This window comes from Macaca mulatta, chromosome 5, assembly GCF_049350105.2.
Source record: "Macaca mulatta isolate MMU2019108-1 chromosome 5, T2T-MMU8v2.0, whole genome shotgun sequence".
Lineage (NCBI taxonomy): Eukaryota > Metazoa > Chordata > Mammalia > Primates > Cercopithecidae > Macaca > Macaca mulatta.
In genome coordinates, this window is record NC_133410.1 from 131,789,631 (window position 1) to 131,811,811 (window position 22,181).

At 37.9% G+C, this 22,181-nt stretch overlaps 1 protein-coding gene across 5 annotated transcripts in view; it reads left to right on the forward strand.

Moving 5' to 3' along the window:
* The window catches only part of AFG2A (AFG2 AAA ATPase homolog A), a 369,660-nt gene that overhangs the window by 45,352 nt on the left and 302,127 nt on the right, over positions 1-22,181 (forward strand). For all 5 annotated transcript variants that reach the window (XM_001104133.5, XM_015139177.3, XM_078002705.1 and 2 more), the window contains exon 10: positions 4,737-4,891. In XM_001104133.5, coding sequence (XP_001104133.2) covers positions 4,737-4,891 — 155 coding nt within the window. The remainder of the gene's footprint in view (positions 1-4,736; positions 4,892-22,181) is intronic.

Here is a 22,181-nt window from a genome sequence, read left to right on the forward strand (position 1 = left end):
TGATACAACACAGCACTGCATAGATACTCCTCAACTTATGATAGGGTTATGTCCTGAAAAAACTTGTGAGTCAAAATATGTGTGTAGCTGACTTGGAACTGTGGCTTGCTGCAGCTACCCAGTGTTGCAAGAAAATTACTGAATTCATATTGCTTTTGTACCACTGTAAAGCAGAAAACTCTTTTTTTTTTTTTTTTTGGAGATGGAGTTTTGCTCTTCTTGCCCAGGCTAGAGTGCAATGGTGCCATCTCGGCTCATCGTAACCTCCGCCTCCAGGGTTCAAGTGATTCTTCTGCCTCAGCCTCCCAAGTAGCTAGGATTACAGGCATGCACCACCACACTTGGCTAATTTTGTATTTTTAGTAGAGATGGAGTTTCTCCATGTTGGTCAGGCTGGTCTCAAACTCTCGACCTCAGGTGATCCACCTGCCTCGGCCTCCCAAAGTGTTGGGATTACAGGTGTGAGCCACCACTCCCAGCCATAAAGTTGAAAACTCTTAAGTTGAACTGTAATATTTTTTAATGCTTCTGCTCCATTTAACTAATGAGTATGTTGAGTAGTAAATCAACCCAATTTATCATCATCTTAGTCCAGTTTGTGCTGCTATAACAAAATACCACATACTTGGTAATTTACAAAGAACAGAAATTTATTTCTCACAGTTCTGGAGGCTGGAAAGTCCAAGATTAAGGTGCTGGGAGGCTTGGGCTCAGTCTCTTTGCATCCAAGATGATGCCTTGAATGCTGTATTCTCTAAAGGAGAGGAACACTGTGTGTCCTCACATCGCAGGAGAGTGAGATAGAGTGAGCCCACTCCTGCAAGCCCTTTTTATAGCTGCATTAATCCATTCATGAGGGTGGAGACACCTATCTTTAGGCCTCACCTTCCATCAGTGTGTCATTAGGGATTAAGTTTTAACATGAGTTTTGGAGGAGACAAAAAAATTCAAACCATAGCAGACATAAACATGTCAAGAATTGTAAAGGGCCTGAGGTTTTACTCTACTTGCTGGCTAACAGATTTTGTTAGTGCCTGCGGAAGAGTCAAAGGACAGAATATTGCAGCAACATAATTAGCTAGGGTAGCAGCATTCGCACCTGTTCCGGAGCCTCACTTTTCACAGAGTGATACAGAGGGCTCCCTGACACTTGAACCTGTATAAGCTTGCATCAAAGTAGGGGAGCCTTGAATTATAGAACCTGAATCTTTTATAATGGACAGTAAGCATGTCTATCCTTTGCTTTGGAGAGAGACACTTTATTTTCCTGCTTACCAACATCCTTCAAAAGATAGTCTTGAACAGAGGCAGTCGGTGATTTTATTCTCAAGCAGAAATGCAAGAGATATGAAGAACCATCTTTCAGCATTTTGTAAGGCAGAAAAAGCAAGTGGGTATTTGTAAGATGGCCTAAATAAGTGACTTGCTGGCTTTAGGAAGCAGGGGATCTATTTTTGGAGCTTCTTTGTACTATTCATTGCTTTTTCTTGGTAGTGAAAGATACTCAGCCCTCTGTTTTGTGGAGTTTTGTGTCTTCTTTTTATTAATGCTTCTGTTTATATATAAAAGTTCAAATAAGTGAAAACAGAATGATGGAGTGGTATCATTTTTATTTAGTAAAACTGTATTGAGGCATAGTGTTTTGAACAAGAAAGGTTAAAAAACCATGGAAGCTAGATGGTGTTCCAGGACAACTTCAGATATTCAGACTGGGTTTCTGAGAGATCTCTGAGATTAAACTCCTTCAAACTGAAATTTTATTAAACAGTCTTAACACAAAGAGCATCTAGTGACTTACTGTCTTCTAGACTAAAGATTATCACAGATCAAAGGGCTCTAAATCTCACAACCTAATGGAGGGAACATTCACTCTTGTCAGTGTTTAAACTTCAAGCAAATAGCAAAGACAAGGAACTTAGTATCTAATTTCTCAAGTCAGCATGATATCTTTGAATTTATTTTGGATCTCTCTAAATTTGACTTTGTTGACTATCCTCCTGGCTGCTTTAGTACCTTTTATTCTATGTCATCCTATTTTTCCTCTGCCTTTTAAAACCATCATTTCTTTTTATGCTATTCAATTGATGGGCTTTGCTAAGATTGAGCCTTCTACATTTATTCCTCCATCCCTGACCCCCTCACTAGCCTCCCCTTATAGATCTCTCCATTGCTATAATATCACATCTTATCTGTATGCACATCACTCTGAAGTTTGCTTTGCTCTTGTATTCCAAAATCACATTTCCAACTGCCACCTGAAAGTTTCCTTGAAGGTGTTTTCCCAATACCTTAAAACTTTGTAATTCTAGTTTGAATGTATTTACCAAAAGGGCAGGGGCAAAAGCATGTTTTAATTTTCATATTTTACTCTTTTAAAAGAAGTTCCCCAAACAAATTATTTTGATAAATCTTTATGGCTTTTTTTATGGATGTTGTTTTGTAAATTTCATTTTATATTTGTAAATTATGCTTTCTCATATTAAATATTTGTCATATTTTCATTGACAAAACTAAGGGCTTGGATTTTTACATTTATCCTTCACATTCTTCCACCTCCCTTCCCACCTCTCATCCCCTCCCTTACAAGGACAAAATGTTTTAAATGCTGTAATCTTGCATGGGGTTTGGGTTTTTTATTATTTTTATTGGTGATAATTCTGTCACAGGATCCTTAGGGTGCCACTTTTCCAGCCAGAAACCTCTGTGGCTGGTGGCGCCTCTGCCTGAGTTTTGCTCGGACCCACTGGGCTTTTCTTCCCACTTGGCCCAGCAGGCTGTACTTGGCTTGTGCTATTGGCCTGGATCCTACACCTGCCAAGGGTGAGCCAGGCACAGAGCTGTGAAGAGGGTGTGAGTGAGCCTGAGGTCCGGCCACTGCACACAGCCAGGCATGCTGGCTGCGGTGGAGTGGACAGCTGTAGGTGCAGGCACAGTCGCCAGCTCTGTGTAAGGATGTGGCTGGACCAGGCGTACCACAAGTGTTTTCCCCCGTGGGCACCAGGGAACGTGGTGGTACCTGGAAGCTTGGAGATATTGGAAATAGCAGAGCCCCAAAGAGAGTGTCACAGCTCTGGTGTCACAGCTCTGATCACAGCCCTTGCTTCTGAGCTCCCCAAAGGGCCACAGCTCCTCTTCTTCTTGTTACCCGCAATGTGGTGACCAGTGGGCCTGTTTCAGTCCTGTTTGTGTTATAGCTCTTTCAGTCCTGCCATTTGGCAGGTCCTGAGTTCTTGTCCAGCCTTCAGGAAGAATGAGGTATGTGGACAGCTGGAGGGTGAGCAGGGCAAAGAGGAGCTTCATTGAGCAACAGAACAGCTCTCAGGAGACCCGAAGTGGGTAGGTCCTTCTGCCATCAGGTTGTCCTGAGGAGTGTCCAGCTCTCAGCAGAGAGGATACCTGGAGTGGGTAGCTCCTGTCCACAGGCAGGCCGTCCTCACAAACGTCTAGCTCTCAGCAGAGAGGACACCTGGAGTGGGTAGCTCCTTTCTGCAGGTAGGTCATCCTGAATCAAGTGTCCTGCTGTCAGTGGAGAGGAGACCCAGAGTCGGTGGCTTCTTTGTGTAGGCAGGTTGTCCCAATGTGTGTCCAGCTCTCAGTGGAGAGGAGACCCGGAATGGGTAGCTCCTATCTGGCATCCTGACTAGTGTCCACTTCTCAGTGGAGAGGAGACCCAGAGTGAGTAGCTGCTATCCTCAGGCTGGTCAGCCTGATGAGTGTCCAGCTGTCAGCAGAGAGAAGACCTGCAGTGGGTGGCTTCTTTCTGCAGGCAGGTTGTCCCAATGAGTGTCTAACTCTCAGCAGAGAGGAGAGCTGGAGTGGGTGGCTCCTTTCCATAGGCAGGGTGTCCCAACAAATGTCTAGCTCTCAGTGGAGAGGAGACCCAGAGTGGGTAGCTCCTTCTCAGAGCTGGTAGTCCTGACTCAGTCCTGGCTGAGTCGGGTTTTTATGGGCTTCAGAGGGGAGGAAGTGCATGCTGATTGGTCCATAGGCAGACCCAGAAAAAGCACCATAAGTTCTTGCTCTGGGCCACAGACTCTACCCAGTGCTGACAGCCTGCCCTCCATGCTTCAGGGTGTCCCTGGCTTGAAGGTGGGGCTTCACCAGGGACTCACTCCTTTCTGCCCAAGAGCCTCTCTGCCTCCTGCTGCCATCAATCATGTTGTCCATGGTGCCTGGACTGTTCGTGCTGAGGGGCGCTTGCAGAACTGCGCCGAGCCACCCTTAGCCTCCCTCCCATGCTCATTGGCACCCAAAGTCTGGAGGGGACCAAGGTGGCAGGGAGCTGGTGTGTCAGCGCCACCTTGAGCACATGAATACCTAGGTGGGTCATGACAGTGGCTTGGCTCAGCCTGGTCTGAAATCAGAGCAGGCAAAAAGTTTTTCTGGGATTAGGGAGAGACCAGGCAGTAGAAGCAGGCACTTCGGAGCCTGTTGGGGCAGGGGGTACTTCCTGGGTTCTTGAGAGTGGAGGGATACCTGGGTCCACAGCCATGGCTGGGTGGCTGCAGCTGTGCCTGGGTAAGTGGGGCTCCCACCCCACCAACTTGGAAAAGAGCAGGATTCCTGCCTGCTCCCAGCTCCCACTGGCTTCATGGAGTACGCAGCCCTGGCCATGCCTCCCCCGCTGCAGCCAGTGTCTTCACGGAGACCACTCCAGATGGGCCACCCGAACCATCAATTCAGTCTGTATTTATTAAGGAGAAGACAAATCTTGTGTTACTTTCCTCTCTTTGTAGGTCTCTGTGCCTTGCGGAGAATCCTGAAAAAACAGCCTAACCTCCCTGATGTCAAGGTGGCTGGACTGGTGAAGATTACTCTGAATGATTTCTTGCAGGCAATGAATGACATCAGACCCAGTGCCATGAGGGAAATAGCAATTGATGTCCCAAATGTAAGTAATTTGTATCCCACACTAGCTACACTGTTTGAATTAAACTCTGAAAAAAATTTAGGGCAACATGATACAACCCCATCTCTACAAAAAGTACAAAAATTAGTTGAGTGTGGTGGTGCACACCTGTAGTCCCAGCTGCCGCTGAGGTGGGAGGATCATCTGAGCCCTGGGGAATGTTGAGGCTGCAGTGAGCCATGGTTGTGCCATTGCACTTCAGCCTGGGTGACAGAGTGAGACCCTGTCTCAAAAACAAAAAACAAAACACCCAAAAAACTATGTTACAATACTACAAGCAGGATACTCCTATTGATACAATCCATTGATCTTACTCAAATTTTTTCAGTTTTACTTGCGTGTGTGTGTTTATTTAGTTTTATACAGTTTTATCTCATGAAAAGGTTTGTGTATTCATCACGGGATACTGAGTAGTTCTGTCACCACAAAGATCCCTCATGTTGTCTTTTATAATCAAACCCACCTCATTCCTCCCCTCATTTCTAAATTTTTATTTCAGAAAGTTTATATAAATGGAATCGTACTATATACGACCTTTTGGAATTAGCTTTTTTCACATATGAATAAGATCGTTTGTCTTTTTTTGTACCTTAACTTATTTCACTATTCCTCAGATTCATCTATGTTATTATAAGTGACAGTATTTTCTTCTTTTTATAAGGCCAGATAATATTCCATTATGCCACATTTCTTTATACCATTATACCACATTTTCTTTCTCTGTTCATCTGTTGTGGGACACTTAGATTGATTCCGTATCTTGGCTGTTGTGAATAATGCTGCAGTGAACATGAGAGTGCAGATATCCCTTTGAGATATTTCATTTCCTTTTGCTATGTACCCAGTAGTAGGATTGTTGGATCTTTTGGTAACCTAACATTTTGAGTTGGATTGTTGGATCTTTTGGTAACCTAACATTTTGAGGAACCACCAAACTGTTTTCCATAATGTCCTTACCACTTTACATTCCCACCAACAGTGTACAAGGGTTTCTTTTTCTCCATATCCTTGGCAACACTTACTTTCATCTTTTTGATAGTGGCCTTCCTAACAGATGTGAGGTGATATCTCATTATAGTTTTGATTTGCATTACCCTGATGATTAGTGGTGTTGAACATATTTTCATATACCAGTTAGCCGTTTGTATGTCTTCTTTTAACAAATGTTACTCAGATCCTTTGCCCATTTTTAATCAGGTTGTTTGTTTTTTTTTTGCTTTTGAGTTGTTTGAATTTCTTAATATGTATTTTAGTATTTTGGATAGTAACCTCTTATCTCATATATGGTTCACACATGTTTTCTCCCATTCCATAGGTTGTCTCTTTACTCTGTTTCCTTTGTTGTGCAGAGCTTTCTAGTTTGATGCAGTCCTGCCAATTTTTGCTTTTCTTGACTCTGCTTTTGGAGTGTATCGAAAAATTCATTGCCCTGATCCATGCCATAAAGCTTTTCCTTATGTTTTCTTCTAGTAGTTTTACAGTTTTAGGTATTATGTTTAAATATTTAATCCATTTTGAGCTGATTTTTTGTATGTGGTGTGAGAAGACGGGCCAGTTTCATATGTGGATATACAGTTTATCATGTGGATATCATGTGGATATACAGTTTTCCTGACACCATTTTTTAAAGAGATTGTACTTTCATCATTGTGTGTTCTTCAGTACCTTTGTAGATCAATTGATTTTACATGCATGGATTTATTTCTGGGCGCCCTATTCTGTTTCATTTACTTGTATGTCTGTTTTTATGCCAGTGTCATGCTGTCTTGATTATCATAGCTTTGTAGTATATTTTAAAATCAGATAGTGTGATGCGTACAGCTTTTTTTTTTTTTTTTTTTTGCTTGAGATTACTTTGACTATGTGGTGACTTCTATGTTTCCTTATGAATTTTAGGGTTGTTTTTCATATTTTAGGGAAAAGTGCCATTGGAATTTTGGTAGGGGTTACGTTAAATCTGTAGACAATTTTGGGTAGTATGGATATTTTAATAGTGTTATTTTTTTAAATTCATGAACATTAGACATTATTCTGTGTATTTGTGTCTTCTATTTATTTCATCAGTATTTTATAGTTTTCAGCGTACAGGTCCTTCACTGTCTTGGTTAAGTTTTTTCTATATATTTAAAAAGTACTATTGTAAATGGGATTTTCTTTTTTTAATTTTTTGGATAGTTGTTAGAGTATAGAAATGCTACTGACTTTTGTTGTTGTCGATTTTGTATCCTGCCAATTTACTGAATTCATTTATTGGTTTTAATTTTTTTTTTGGTGGAATATTTAGGGTTTCCTTTATATAAGATTATGTCATCTGCAAACAGACAATTTTTTTTTTCTTTTTCAATTTGGATGCATTTTATTTCTTTTTCTTGCCTAATTTCCCTGGCTACAACTTTCAGTACTATAATATACAAATGGTGAGAGTGAGCATTTTGTCTTGCTCTTCATCTTAGAGGACAAGTTTTTAGCTTTTCATTGTTGGGTATGATATTAGCTGTGAGCTTGTCATATATAGTGTTATGATGTTGAGGTACATTTTTTCTAATGTATTGAGAGTTTCTGTCATGAAAGGATGTTGAATTTTGTCAAATGCTTTTTCTGCATCTATTGATATGATTATATGATTTTTATTCTTTGTCCTTTTAAGGTGGCATATCATGTTGATTGATTTGCATATGTCCAACCAGCAGCCTTGCATCCTAGGGATGAATCTCATTGGATTATGGTGTATGATCCTTTTAATGTGCTATTGAATTTGGTTTGCAAATATTTTGTTGAGGATATTTCCATCTATGTTCGCCAGGGATATTGGCCTGTAATCTTCTATTCTTACAGCATTCTTGTATCACATTAATGCTGACCTCATAAAGTGAGTTTGGAAGTGTTCCTTTCTCTTCAGTTTATTGGAAGTTTGGTGAATTCTATGAAACATTTAAAGAAAAAGTGATGCTAATGCTTGAGAAGCATAACTTCTTGGGTCTTGGAGTTTTCTTTGTTAGGGAGCTTTTTGATTATTGATCTATTCCCCTCACTCATTGATTGACCTATTCAGATTTTCTTTATGATTCATTTTTGGTAGGTTGTATGTTTCTAGGAATTTATTTCTTTCTTCTTGGTTGGCCAAATTGTTGCCATGTAGTTGTTCATTAATCTCTTATGATTGTATTTTTGTGGTATCAATTGTAGTGTCTCCTGTTTCATTTCTGATTTTATTTATTTGAATCTTCTTTTTTTTTTTCATAGTAGTCTAGGCAAAGGTTTGTCAATTTTGCTTATCTTTTGAAAAAACAACTTATATTGATCTTTTTATATTATTTCTTATATTGATCTTTTAAATTATTTTTTCTAGTCTCCATTTCATTTATTTCTGCTCTGATCTTTAGTATTTCCTTCCTTCTGCTAACTCTGGGCTTAATTTGTTTTTTTTTCTATTTGTTGTGTAAAATTAGGTTGTTCATTTGAGATATTTCTTTTTTTCTTAATGTAGGTATTTATTGCTATAAACTTTCCTCGTAGAACTGCTTTTGCTATATCAAAGTTTTGGTATGTTGTGTTTCTGTTTTCATTTGTTTTAAGATTTTCTTTATTTTTCTTTTGATGTCTTCTTTGACCCATTGGTTGTTCAGGAGTATGTTGTTTAATTTCCAGATATTAGTGAATTTTCCAGTTTTTTTTCTTGTTATTCATTTCGGGTTCATATAATTGTGGACAGAAAAGATACGTGATATGATTTTAGTCTTCTTAAATTTTTTAGACTTGTTTTGTGGTCTAAGATATGATCTATCCTTTAGAATGTTTCATGTGCACTTGAAAAGAATGTGTATTTGAGAGATCCATAGATGGTTCACATCACAGGACTCTGTACAGACAACCCCCAGTACCAACCCGGAGCTGGGTAGACTCGCTAGGTGGCTAGACCTGGAAGACAGACAACAATCACCGCAGTTAGGCTCACAGGAAGACACATCCATAGGAAAAGAGGGGAGAGTACTATATCAACGGAATATCCCATGGGACAAAAGGATTCAAACAACAGTCTTCAGCCTTGGATCTTCCTCTGACAGAGCCTACCCAATGAGAAGGAACCAGAAAACCAACCCTGTTAATATGCCAAAACAAGGCTCTTCAACACCCCTCAAAAATCACAGTAGGGATGTGTTTCCATTTGTGTCGTCTCTTTCTTTCAGTGGTGTTTTGTAGTTTTTCTTGTAGAAGTCTTTCGACTCCTTGGTTAGGTGTATTCCTAAGTATTTTATTTCTTTTGCAGCTGTTGTAAAAGGGGTTGAGTTCTTGATTTGGTTGCTGTTGGTGTATAGAAAGCTACTGATTTGTATACATTAATCTTGTATCCGGAAACTTTGTTGAATTATTTCGTCAGTTCTAGGAGCTTTGCTCCTAAGGAGGAGTCCTTAGGGTTTTCAAGGTAAACGATCATATCATCAGCAGTGACAGTTTTACTTCCTCTTTACTGATTTGGATGCCTTTTATTTCTTTCTATTGTCTGATTGCTCTGGCTAGGACTTCCAATGCTATAATGAAGAGGAGTGGTGAGAGTGAGCATCCTTGTCTTCTTCCAGTTCTCGGAGGGATTACTTTCAGCATTTCCACATTCAGTATTATGTTGGCTGTGCCTTTGTCATAAATGGCTTTCATTACATTAAGGTATGTCCCATGTATGCTGATTTTGCTGACAGTTTTAATCATAAAGCGATGCTGGATTTTGTTGAGTACTTTTTCTGCATCTGTTGAGATGATCATGTGATTGTGTTTTTAATTGTGTTTATGTGGTGTATCCCACTTATTGACTTGCATATGTTAAACTATCCCTGCATCCCTGGTATGGAACCCACTTGATCATGGTGGATTATCCTTTTAGTATGTTGTTGGATTTGGTTAGCTAGTATTTTTTTAAGTAAGGATTTTAGCATGAGTGTTCATCAAGGATATTGGTCTGTAGTTTTCTTTTTTGGTTATGTCACTTTCTGGTTTTGGTATTAGGGTGATGCTGGCTTCATAAAATGAATTAGGGACGGTTCCTTCTATCTCTGTCTTGTGGAGTAGTGTCAAAAGGATTGAAGGATTGGTACCAATTCTTCTTTGAATATCTGGTGGAATTCTGCTGTAAATCTGTCTAGTCCTGGGCTTTTTTTGGTTGGTAATTTTTTTTTTTTTCTTTTTTTTGAGATGGAGTTTTGCTCTTGTTGTCCAGGCTGGAGTGCAGTGGTGCAATCTCAGCTCATTGCAACCTCTGCCTCTTGGGTTCAAGCAATTCTCCTCCCTCAGCCTCCCAAGTAGCTGGGATTACAGGCATGTGCCACCACGCCCGGCTAATTTTGTATTTTTAGTAGAGATGGGGTTTCTCCATCTTGGTCAGGCTGGTCTCGAACTCCCGACCTCAGGTGATCCACCCGCCTCAGCCTCTCAATGTGCTGGGATTACAGGTGTGAGCCACCATGCCTGGCTGGTAAGTTTTAAATTAACATTTCTATCTTGCTGCTTGTTATTGGTCTGTGATTCAGGGTATCTAATTCTTCGTGATTTAAGCTAGGAGGGTTGTATTTTTCCAGGAATTTGTTCATCTCTTCTAGGTTTTCTAATTTACGTGCATACAGGTGTTCGTAGTAGCCTTGAATGATCTTTTGTATTTCAGTGGTGTCAATTATAATATCTCCTGTTTCGTTTCTTAGTGAGGTTATTTAGATTTTCTCTCTTCTTTTCTTGGTTAATCTTGCTAATGGTTTATTTATTTTATCTTTTCAAAAAACCAGCTTTTTGTTTCATTTATCTTTTGTATTTTTTTTTTTTTCAGTTTTATTTAGTTCTGCTCTGATCTTGGTAATTTCCTTTCTTCTGCTTGGTTTGGGGTTCGGTTTGTTCTAGTTTCTCTAGTTCCTTGAGGTGTGACCTTAGAATGTCAGTTTGTGCTCTTTCAGACTTTTTGACGTAGGCGCTTTGGGCTATGAATTTTCCTCTTAGCACCACCTTTGCTGTATCCCAGAGGTTTTGATAGGCTGTATCATTATTGTCATTCAGTTTGAAGAATTTTTAAATTTTCATCTTGATTTCGTTTTTGACCCAGCACTCATTCAGGAGCAGGTGATTAAATTTTCATGTATTTGCATGGTTCTGAAGGTTCCTTTTGGAGTTGATTTCCAATTTTGTCCCATGGTGGTCTGAGAGAGTGCTTGACATAATTTCAATTTTCTTAAATTTATTGAGGCTCGTTTTATGGCCTATCACATGGTCTCTCTTAGCGTTCCATGCGCTGTTGAATAGAATGTGTATTCTGCGATTGTTGGATGAAATGTTCTGTATGTATCTGTTAAGTCCATTTGTTCCAAGGTATAGTTTAAATCCATTTTTTCTTTGTTGACTTTCCGTCTTGATGACCTGTCTAGTGCTGTCGGTGGATTACTGAAGTCCCCTACTATTATTTTGTTGCTGTCTATCTCATTTCTTAGGTCTCTTAGTAATTGTTTTATGCCTTTGGGAACTCCAATATTAGGTGTGTATTATTCTAAGTGAAGTAACTCAGGAATGGAAAACCAAACATCATATGTTCTCACTGATATGTGGGAGCTAAGCTATAAGGACACAAAGTCATAAGAATATAATGGACTTTGGGGTTTTGGGGGGAAGAGGGTGAGGGATAAAAGACTACAAATAAGGTGCAGTATGCACTGCTTGGGTGATGGCTGCACCAAAATGTCACAAATCACCACTAAGGAACTTACTCATATAACAAATACCACCTGTACTCCCAATAACTTATGGAAAAATAAAAAATATTAATAATAATAAAAAAGAAAATAATGTGTATTCTGCTGCCATTGGGTGTAGTGTTCTGTATATGTCTGTTAGGTCCATTTAGTCTATAGTGCTCTTCAATTCTGCTGTTACCTTATTGATTTTCTATCTTGATAATTTGCCCATTGTTGAAAGTGGGTTTTTGAAATCTCTTACTGTTCCTATATAGCTGTGTGTTACTCCCTTCAGTTCTTTTAATGTTTTCTTTGTGTATTTAGGTGCTCCAGTGTTCAGTGCATATATATTTACAATCACTATATCCTGTTAATGAATTGACTCTTTTATCATTATATGACCTTCTTTGTCTTTTTTGACAGTTTTGACTTAGTCTGTTTCGTCTGATATAAGTATAGCTACCCCTGCTCTATTTTGATTGCTATTTGCATGAAAATTGCTGTGAAATAGCATGATTGCTATTTCATGCAAACAGCAGTCAAAACAGAGCTGAAGACTCTATTTTGAGAGTCTTCAGACTCTTTAAGAACACATCTAGAATACTTTCGCTTCAGCTTGAAGAACACATGTAGAGTATTTTAAATTAAAATCTTTAAATTAGAGTCTGTTATAGGTAGCATAATTTTGAATCTTGTTGTTTAATCCACTCAGCCACTCTGTCTTTTGACTGGAGAATTTAATCTCCTTCCATTTGAAGCAATTATTGATAGGAAAGGGCTTACTAGAGCTATTTTATTGTTTTCGTTTTGTAGTACCTTTGTTCCTTTCTTCTCTTGCTGTTTTCCTTTGTGATGTGAATTTTTTTGTGTGTGTGATATTCTTTGATTCTTTTCTCTTTATCCTTTGTGTATCTATTACATGATTTTTCTTTGTGATTACTCTGAGGCTTACGTAAAACACCTTCCAGTTGAAACAGTCTATTTTAAGCTGATGATAACATTGGTCACACACACAAACTCTACGCTTTAATTTCTCCTGCCACCATATTTTATGTTACTGATGTCACATTTTGCATCTTTTATATGTTGTGTATTCACTGACAAATTATTGTGGCTATTGCTATTTGTAATTTTTTTTTAACTTTTACACTTGTAGCTAAAAATGACTTATTTGCTTGTACTATACTATTATAGTATTCTGGGTTTGTCTGTATTCTTACCTTTACAGGGGGTTTTGTACTTTCATATGCTTTCATGTTAGTTAGCATCCCTTCATGTTAACTTGATGAACTGCCTCTAGTGTTGCTGAATACCTACATTTTTATTTGGTTATGTCTTTATTGCTCTCTTATTTTTTAGGGCCAGCCTTTTCTGGTATACTGTTGTTTGTTGGCAGGTTTTTTTTTTTTTTTTTTTCCTTTTTCTTTTATAACTTCCAATATATCATCTTACTCTCTCCTGGCCTGCAATGGTTTGTCTGAGAAATCTGGTCATAGTCTGATGATGGTTTCCTTATATGTAATGAGTTGCTTTTCTCTTGCTGCTTTCAAAATTTGTTGACTTTTGAGAATATGATTATGACATATATTGGTGAAGCTCTCTTTGTTTTAATCTATTTGGAGTTCTTTAGGCTTTATGGATTCAAATCCAAATCCATATAGCCTAAAGAACTCCAAATACACTAAAGCAAATTAGGTACATTTCCCTCTCCAGATTTTGGAAATTTTTTGTCATTCTTTCTTTCTTTCTTTCTTTCTTCTCTCTTTTTTTTTTTTTCGAGATGGAGTCTCTCTGTCGCCAGGCTGGAGTGCAGTAGTGTGATCTTGGCTCACTGCAACCTCTGACTTCCTGGTTCAAGTGATACTCCTGCCTCAGCCTCCCGAGTAGCTGGGATTATAGGCACATGCCACCATGCCCAGCTAATTTCTATATTTTTAGTAGAGACGGAGTTTCATATGTGGCCAGGATGGTCCTGATCTCCTGACCTCATGATGTGCCTGCCTTGGCCTCCCAAAGTGCTGGGATTACAGGCCTGAGCCACCGTGCCCAGCCCATTATTTCTTTAAGTAAATTTTCTGCCCCTTTCTCTGCTTCTTCTGGGTCTCTTGTAATGTGTACATTAGTTTGCTTAATATTGTGTTCTAAGTCCCTCTTAGACTTTTTTCACTCTTCCTTCTTTTTTCTTTTGGTTTTTGTGACAAGATAATTTCAGAAGCTCTGTGTTTGAGTTTGCTGATTCTGCTGTTGTATTGAGTCTGCTGTTGAAGCTTGCTGTTGAATATTTAATTCACTCATTGAATTCTTCAGTTTCAGAATTTCTGTTTGGTTCTTTTTTATACTTTCTCTCTTTCTTGAATTCTTCAATTTGTTCATGCATTGTTTTCCTGGATTCATGTTATTTGAGTTCTCTTGTAGCTACTCCTCTTCTATAAGATGATTATTTTTTAATACTTACCTGGCAGTATATGTATCATCAGTTGTTTAGTATCTGCTACTGGTGCTTAATTTCGTTCCTTTGGTGTCCTATTTCTCTAATTATTAGTAATTGTTGTGGACTTGTTTCATTGTCTTTGCATGTGAAAAAGTGAACACCACTTCTTGTCTTTACAGATTGGTTTCTGTTGGGAAAGCCCTTCACTAGTCAGCTTGTCTAGTGGTTCTGGGTAGGCTGTCTTGCTGCTGGAGTCGTTTGGTATCTGGGTCAGGTGGATGGTCTTGATGTCTAGGTCCAAGGAGGGCAGGCTTAGTGCTGGAATGGGGCTGGAGACTGAGGCCACAGGGACAACTCTGGAGCCTCTGGACACTGGGGCTGACCTGGAGCCTGTGTCTATGGGGGTGATCCTGAAGGCTGAGTTCATGGATGCCGCCTGGCACTGAGGTGGGCCTTGAATTCAGCACCATAGTGGTAGGTCTAGAGCCTGAGACCAGCCTGAGTCTACAGTGGCTGGTTTGGAATTTAGGGCTGCAGGTGCAAGCCTGGCTCTTGTGTAGGCCTAGAGCCTAAGTCTGCAGGGATCCATCCTGGGGCTGTGGGGGCTGACCTTGGGCTGGGACAGGGCAAGTACTAGAATCTGTGGGAGAGTTGGATGCTTATGCCACCCTTCTTCCATGTGGACAGCATTTCTCTCCACATTGTGCTGCCAGAAGTTGGGGGTGGGATGAAGCATTTAATGAGAAACTTTACTTCCTAGTTTCTTCAATGCATGTTTTCTTATTTATTTTTTTTTTTGAGACGAAGTCTCCCTTTGTTGCCCAGGCTAGAGTGCAGTGGTGTGATCACGGCTCACTGCAGCTTCAGTCTCCTGAGTTTAGTTGATGCTCCCACCTCAGTACCTGAATAGCTAGGACTACAGGTGTATGCCACCACACCTAGCTAATTTTTTGTTTTACTTTATTTTTTGTAGACATGGGGTCTCACTATGTTACTCAGGGTAGTCTTGAATTCCTAGTCTCAAGCAGTCTGCTCACCTGGGCATCCCAAACTGCTGGGATTACAGGTGTGAGCTACTGTGCCTGGCCTGTTTCCTTATTTTTGTTCTCCACCCAGGTACTCTAATCTCTCACTTGGATTCCTTAGCTGTTGTGAAGGTATTTTCAAGTGTGGGCAGTTTTCAAATTGATATTTCTTTGAGGAAAGAGCAGTAGAAACTGCTATTTTGCCATTTTTCCATCATCAATTTCATCACAGTTGTACTGTTTCTTGCAAAAGCTCTAGCATTACAATTATTTGAAAACTTAGAGCCTTTTTAGAGAGTCTGGCCTAGTTGTATCCTTTACCTCATTGTGTATAGGCATTTCAGTATCCATAGTTCTCTCGGTCATTGACTAATATTTTTACATTGTTAGCTAAAAATAAAACAAAAAACAAAACAAAGGAAACTAAAATGATATTAGATAAATGAAGCAGACTATGTGGAATGATAAGGATTTGTTTTCAGTTTTTTATTTTTTTTTTTAAAGAGAAAGGAGCTCACTCTGTCACCCAGGCTGGAGTGCAGTGGTGCAAAGCTAACTTAACTGTAGCTTCAAATTTCTCTGCTCAAATAATCCTCTCGATTCAGCCTTCTGAGTAGTTGCAATAGCAGGCACATGCCATTGCACCTTGCTAAATTTTTTATTTTTTGTAGAGACAAAGTCTTGCTTTGTTGCCCAGAGTGGTCTGGAACTTGTGGCTTCAAGTGAACTTCTTGCCTCAGCCTCCCAAAGTGCTAAAATTGCCAGTGCAAGTCACCATGCTGGACCTGTTTTCACTTTTAAAAGTGACTGTATTCCTCGAACAACGTGTTTTGTGGTCATATAAGTTTTGGGATTGTTGGTTTAAATAAAACCAATAGTTTCTTTTCTTCTGGACTTCTCAGTCTTTTAATATGCTAATATTTATCATTATGAAGTGATCAAAAGGATTTCTTATGGAAACTTAGTTGTCATGGCTTGGGGAGCAGTGACTTTTTGTATTTTGCAATGTGATTGCAATAAATGACCACAAGTTCTTCCCATTACTGTGTGTTTGCCCTTTTATGTTGCAGTTTTGTACTCCTATGATAAAGGAAATGGAATCAGTTTTTGCAGGCTTTAAGTCTGTGCCTGGCCCTTTTACTTTCTTTGTCCAGTGTGATATCAGCAATCATGATGCACACAGGCTTGAAAGTGCTTGAGGCTTGCCTTCCCTTGCTGCTCTTTTAAATCCTGCCTTATCTATATTAAGAAATATTTACTAGCTTCCTGGAGGATGACAGACCCTGTGGAACAGAATGAGCCCTCATAGCTGAGAATCCTTCTACCCAGCTGTCCTGTCAATTACCAGACATGTGACATCATGCTGGACTATCCTATCCCAATTGAAGTTTGTCCACACCAGAAGAATCACCCAGTTAACTCTCAGAACTGTCAGAAATAATACATGTCTGTTGCTTAAAGTTGCTAATTTTTGGGGTAATTAAAAAAAGCTAAAGGATGCATATACTTGTTAACTTTTTATGTAATACAGTTGTTTTGTAAATTTAGGCTGAGAACAGTGCTCTATGGATAGGAACATTCTCTAAGGACTTACTGCTAGTTTAGGTTACTTAGTGTGGTTTTGAATTCTTTTTGAGACATTTTCAAATTCACTTAAGTTTTAAGTTAATTTTCAAAAATTTCTATAGCAGAACATGCTCATTTAATGTAAATAATTTGACAAATGGAATTATGTAATAATGGATGATTGATGTTGGGTTAGTAGAAACTTTCCTTAGAATTGATGTTATAAAACCTTGGCTGATTATTATGAGTTTTTTAAATTTGCAATATTGATCTACATTTTATTGCCTACTGTTGCGTAAAATAATGGGTCAGGTAGAGGCCCTGTCATCAAATGCCACATGTCAGAATTTCAGGTGATAGTTACAAACTACACCAATCAGAAACACTTTCGAGTTTAAAACAGTTTGTAACTAAAGAACATACAGTGAGGTTTTAAACTTAAAATTACTGCCAATGGGGAATGTGTTTAAACAGCATCCACTCTTGGAATTACCAAACTGATTTATTCATCATAGGAACTGGTACTACAACTGCATATTTAATTGCTGTAATGAAAGATTTTTTCCTTTATTTTCCTTTAATACAGTATTTACAATCCATGGACTTGTGCCATTTTCCATTTGGCACTTTATTATTTGGCCTAAGGCCATGGTGTACTGTGATGTTCCTCATGAGCTCTGGAGTGATTAACACTGGTGAAAGTACTTTCTTATACTGCATTTTATGCTTGCTTCAGATAATAAAAATTTTCCTGAGAAGTCAACATTTCTGTAATTGGATTCCTAAAAATTCAGTTTCCTGATTTCTGGCAATTACATCTACAAAAATTTCTCCAGATTATTTCTGCAGATGGTTAATACTTATTTTGGTATAGAAAACCTGTATCAAATGGCTAATTATCAACATTTAAGAAATAGTATAATGGGCATTTAGCATGTTTTCAGAAAAGATTTTAGTGCATAAAGTTAAAATTTCCAAATCACACTTGCCTACTTATATTTAAGTTTGCTAGAAAGGTGCTAGGATGGAAATATTGCCAGTGAAAATATAAATGTTAATACATTACTAACTTTAGGAGACCACAAGTGTTAGCCACTTACTTAAATGTAATGTTTCCTTCTTTTGGAGCTTCTGAATGGTGATTACAGTGACATTAAGGTCAAATGCATTTTCTTTACAGCATGAATCCTTACAATTTAGAAATATGCTAATATACATTGTGAAATTCCAATTTTCTTATCCAGAGATAACAGCTATTAACATTTTGTTACAGTTCCTGTAAGATTTTGTGTGTGTGTGTGTGTGTGTGTATGTATATACGTATATTAGAGATGGAGTGTCACTCTGTCACCTATGCTGGAGTGCAGCAGCACAATCTCAGCTCCCTGCACCCTTCACCTACCAGGTTCAAGGGATTCTCCTGCCTCAGCCCCCCGAATAGCTTAGAGTACAGGCACGTGCCACCATGCCTGGCTAATTTTTGTATTTTTTTTTTTTTTTTAGTAGAGATGAGGTTTTACCTTGTTGGCCAGGCTGGTCTCTAACTCCTGACCTCAGGTGATCTACTCACCTCAGTCTCCCAGAGTACTGGGATTACAGGTGTGAGCCACAGCGCCTAGCCTTCTTTGTATATTTTGATGTAGTTGATTTTAAGATATATGTAGTTTTATATTCTGCTTTTTCTACTTAAAATTATATAGTAAACATTTTACTTTAAAATTTGTTGGCAAAACTTTTTAAATGACTACACCAAAGACTTTTATATGGACAAACTGTAATTGGTTGATCCTCCTTCACTCTCAAATATTTAGGCTTTTGTCTATTTTTCCATACCATTGTTATAAATATATTTGTGTGTAAATCTTTGCATTTATGATTTTTAGAAATAAAATTATAAGATTGAAATGTATGATTTTTAAAGCTTGTGACATATATCAAGTTTTTGTTTTCAGAAAGGTTATTCTAATTTATGATATATGATAAAAATTTAAAATTATAAAAACCTTAAGCAGGAACTCATTTTCACTTTGATTATTTTCTTTTTACTTTTCACTAATTTATTTTCTTAACTTTTGGATAGATCTTTATTATCAGAAATTGATAGTGAATAATCTTTAGATAAATGCAGATTTTAGAAAATGAAAAATAATTATGAATTATATATCTTCTTCCTATAAAAGTGTTAAAGTTTTAGATAAACGGGTATAGCTGGGCCATTACTTTCAATGGATTTTACAGTACATGACAGTAGGTTCTTACCTTTTATTTATATCCTTAGTACTTAGCATATGAATAGCACATAGTAGATACCCAGACAATATTTGTTGAGTGAATGAATAACTGTAATTTTCATGAATAAACCCCATATTAAATGATAAATTTCAGATATATGTGAAAATGAATTTCTCATCCTTCTTCTTTACCAAAGTACAATAAAGTCTATTATTACCTTCATGAAACACTTAGATTTTTCATATTTTATAGAGCAGCTGATTTCTTTTGTGATTTCTAATCCATGTTGAGTGAATTTAACATTTTTAGAATAAAAATACCTATAATAGTACTATGCTATCTACTCTGGAAGGATATAAAGAAGTCTTTTATGTTTTCTGCAGAAATATTTTGCTGCTTTTGTCTACTATTAAAAATTCTTATTTTAGTAAGGTAAACAAAAAAATAGTGCTTTTAATGTTTGTATTCATATATTATCATTATGATAAGTTTCTCTGTGTGCACCATAACAATTATCAGTGATAAATGGCGTTCTTAACCAAATATATACAAATTGAGTATCATCAAGTTTAATTCTTTCATGCATCTACACTTGCCTCCCCTCATCTCCATGCTTTCTTATTTCATTTTATGTAGCGTTTTATGTTGTTCCTTATTATTTGGAAGTAATTCATCTTTATACTTTTTGATCTTGCCTTTGGATTCTAGTTTTCAGAATTTGGACATATGGTTCACAATGAGCTAATGTATAAACCATTAGAGAGGTAGTACTCCATTTTCTTGTGAACCCAGTTTTGTAAAGTGAACTGCAGCCAGAGCCTCAGGACTAATTGTATAACACCAAACCCCTTGGTAAGCTCCGATCCAGGTTAAACTTAGAGGTCGTTGGCTATCAAATTGAGTGTATACCACATATCATTAGTTAAATAAACATTTCTTATTTACTCCCGTTTTAAAATGTAGCAATTTTCTTAATTATATGAATAATCAAAAAACTTTCACTAATTACATATTTAAAAGGTACTACTATATTTTCACCTGGCACCTTTTTAGATGAGCCTAGAACATCAGAATGTGACAGTCAGTTGAGTTTCATAGGATGAGCTCATTAGCAGTACATTTCTGGTGCAAAGGTTTGAGTGAAGTAGTTTAATTGACTATAATTATATTTTATTCTTCATATGCCCTTAGGATAATTAGAAGAAATTCATTTTAGTTTTTATTCTTTAAATTCAGTACTGCATTTTATATTTTATTTTTTTACAGGCTCAAACATTGAGGGTTTCTATGATGCTTTATTAAAGATTGCTTTTTTTGGAATAAATAGTATAACCTGTGGAAATGCTATTAATTCCATATTGGTTCTTGGCAGGGCTTTTAAAGTTGGTTTCTTTTGATTTGCTTCTTGTTGTCTAGACAGAAAAGTGTCTTCTATCACTCCCAAGATCCCAGTCTTTCTTGCCAACTTCTCTTGTGCATTTTTATAGTTTTAAGTAATAGCAATTGAACAGGAAAGCACATTTGGGAAAGTAGATTACTTTTTACCAGGAAATAGTGCCAAAATTAAGATTGTAGTTTTAATCTCCTTAAATATTTCAGAAGTTTAACTCTTTCATTTCACTTTTCTTTTTATACCTTACTTTTCTTGGGCTTTTATAAAGGAGGAAAAATGGGAGAGATAGCAAAAGTTACTGGAAGGATCATCGATTCCTGTCCTCAGCTCTGATCCTGATTAACTTTTGGTGAAATCAAATAGCCTTCCTCTCAGGCTGTAAATGGAAAATTTAATTTGCAATTTCTGATGGTTATCTTGTTCGGTATTTAGAAATAATGTTGAAGTTGTGATAGAGGCATATGCTTTGCTTCTTTGTACATTTGATCAGTACTCTGTAAATACTTCATTAGTGTTTGCTATAGGTACATATTTTCATATAGAGTAAAGGAGATAATAATTTACATAAAGACTAGTACCCACTAGTAGGGTTAATGTGGTTCTTTTGTGGTACCACACTTCATCACTTTACTATATGCAGATATGAAGTAATTGTACACTCATTTGATCTCCCTTTAGTTCACTGGTCCCATTACTTCACAGTGTGATCTTTCCAAAAGAAATTACTAATATAACTTAAAGTCTATCAGCCTAACTGCCTGTTGATCATCTCTAGGATGAAATCTGTGCTCTTTAGTCTCCTCCTCTACTTTCATCTCACTTTATGCTCTAGTCTTGTTGAACCACTTCATATTTTTGCACATGCTGTCCTCCCATCTGCCTGAAAAATTATTTTATGACCTCTCGGTTACCAAAGATCCTGTAATGTGTACACCTCATGCCCTTCATACACATGAACTCCAAATACACATATATGCCTTGCGGACATAATTGTGTTTTGTGTACCTTTGTATCCCTAGTGCTTGGCAAATAATAACAACTAACTTAATGTTAGTTGAATGGCTGAGTGGGTATTTTGTGAAGCGGTTTATGGTAGTTCTGTTTTTTCAGAAATAGTTCTTTTGCCTTTCCATATGTATTAGTCAGGATTCTCAAGAGAAACAACCAATGGGGTAGATGGATGGATAGATGGGTGGGTGGATGGATGGGTAGGTAGATAAATAGGTAGCTAGGTAGATAGCTAGGTAGGTAGGTAGATGGATGGATGGATGGATGGATGGATAGATAGATAGATAGATAGATAGATAGATAGATAGATAGAGAGGAGAGGACATTTATTGGGGGAATTGGCTCACACAATTATGGAGGCTGAGAAGTCCCTCATAGGCCGCCTGCAAGCTGGAGATTTAGGGAAGCCTATAGAAGGTAGTGCGACTCAGTCCAAGTCCCAGAGTCTTATAATCAGGGAAGCCAGTGGTGTAATTCTCAGTCTGAGACTGAAGGCCTGAGAACCCAGGGGGCTGCTGGTATAAGTCCCAGAGTCCAAAGGCTGGAGAACCGAGTGTTCCAATATCCAAGGACAAGTAAAGAAAGATATTCTAGTTCCAGGAAAAAGAGCAAATTTTGCCTTTTTACTGCCTTTTTATTCTGTCTGGGCTCTTAGCTGATTGGATGGTGCCTGCCCACATTGAGGGCTGATCTTCCCTACTGAGTTCATTGACTCCCACCATTCTCCTTTGGAAACATCCTCACAGATACACCCAGAAATAATGCTTTACTAGCTATTAGATATCCCTTTATTCAGTCAAGTTGACACCTAAAATTAGCCATCACACCATATGTTTTTGTTGGGTAGCAGCTTTATTTAGATGTAATTCACATACCAAACAATTTACTCATTTAAAGGTACAATTCCATGGTCTTT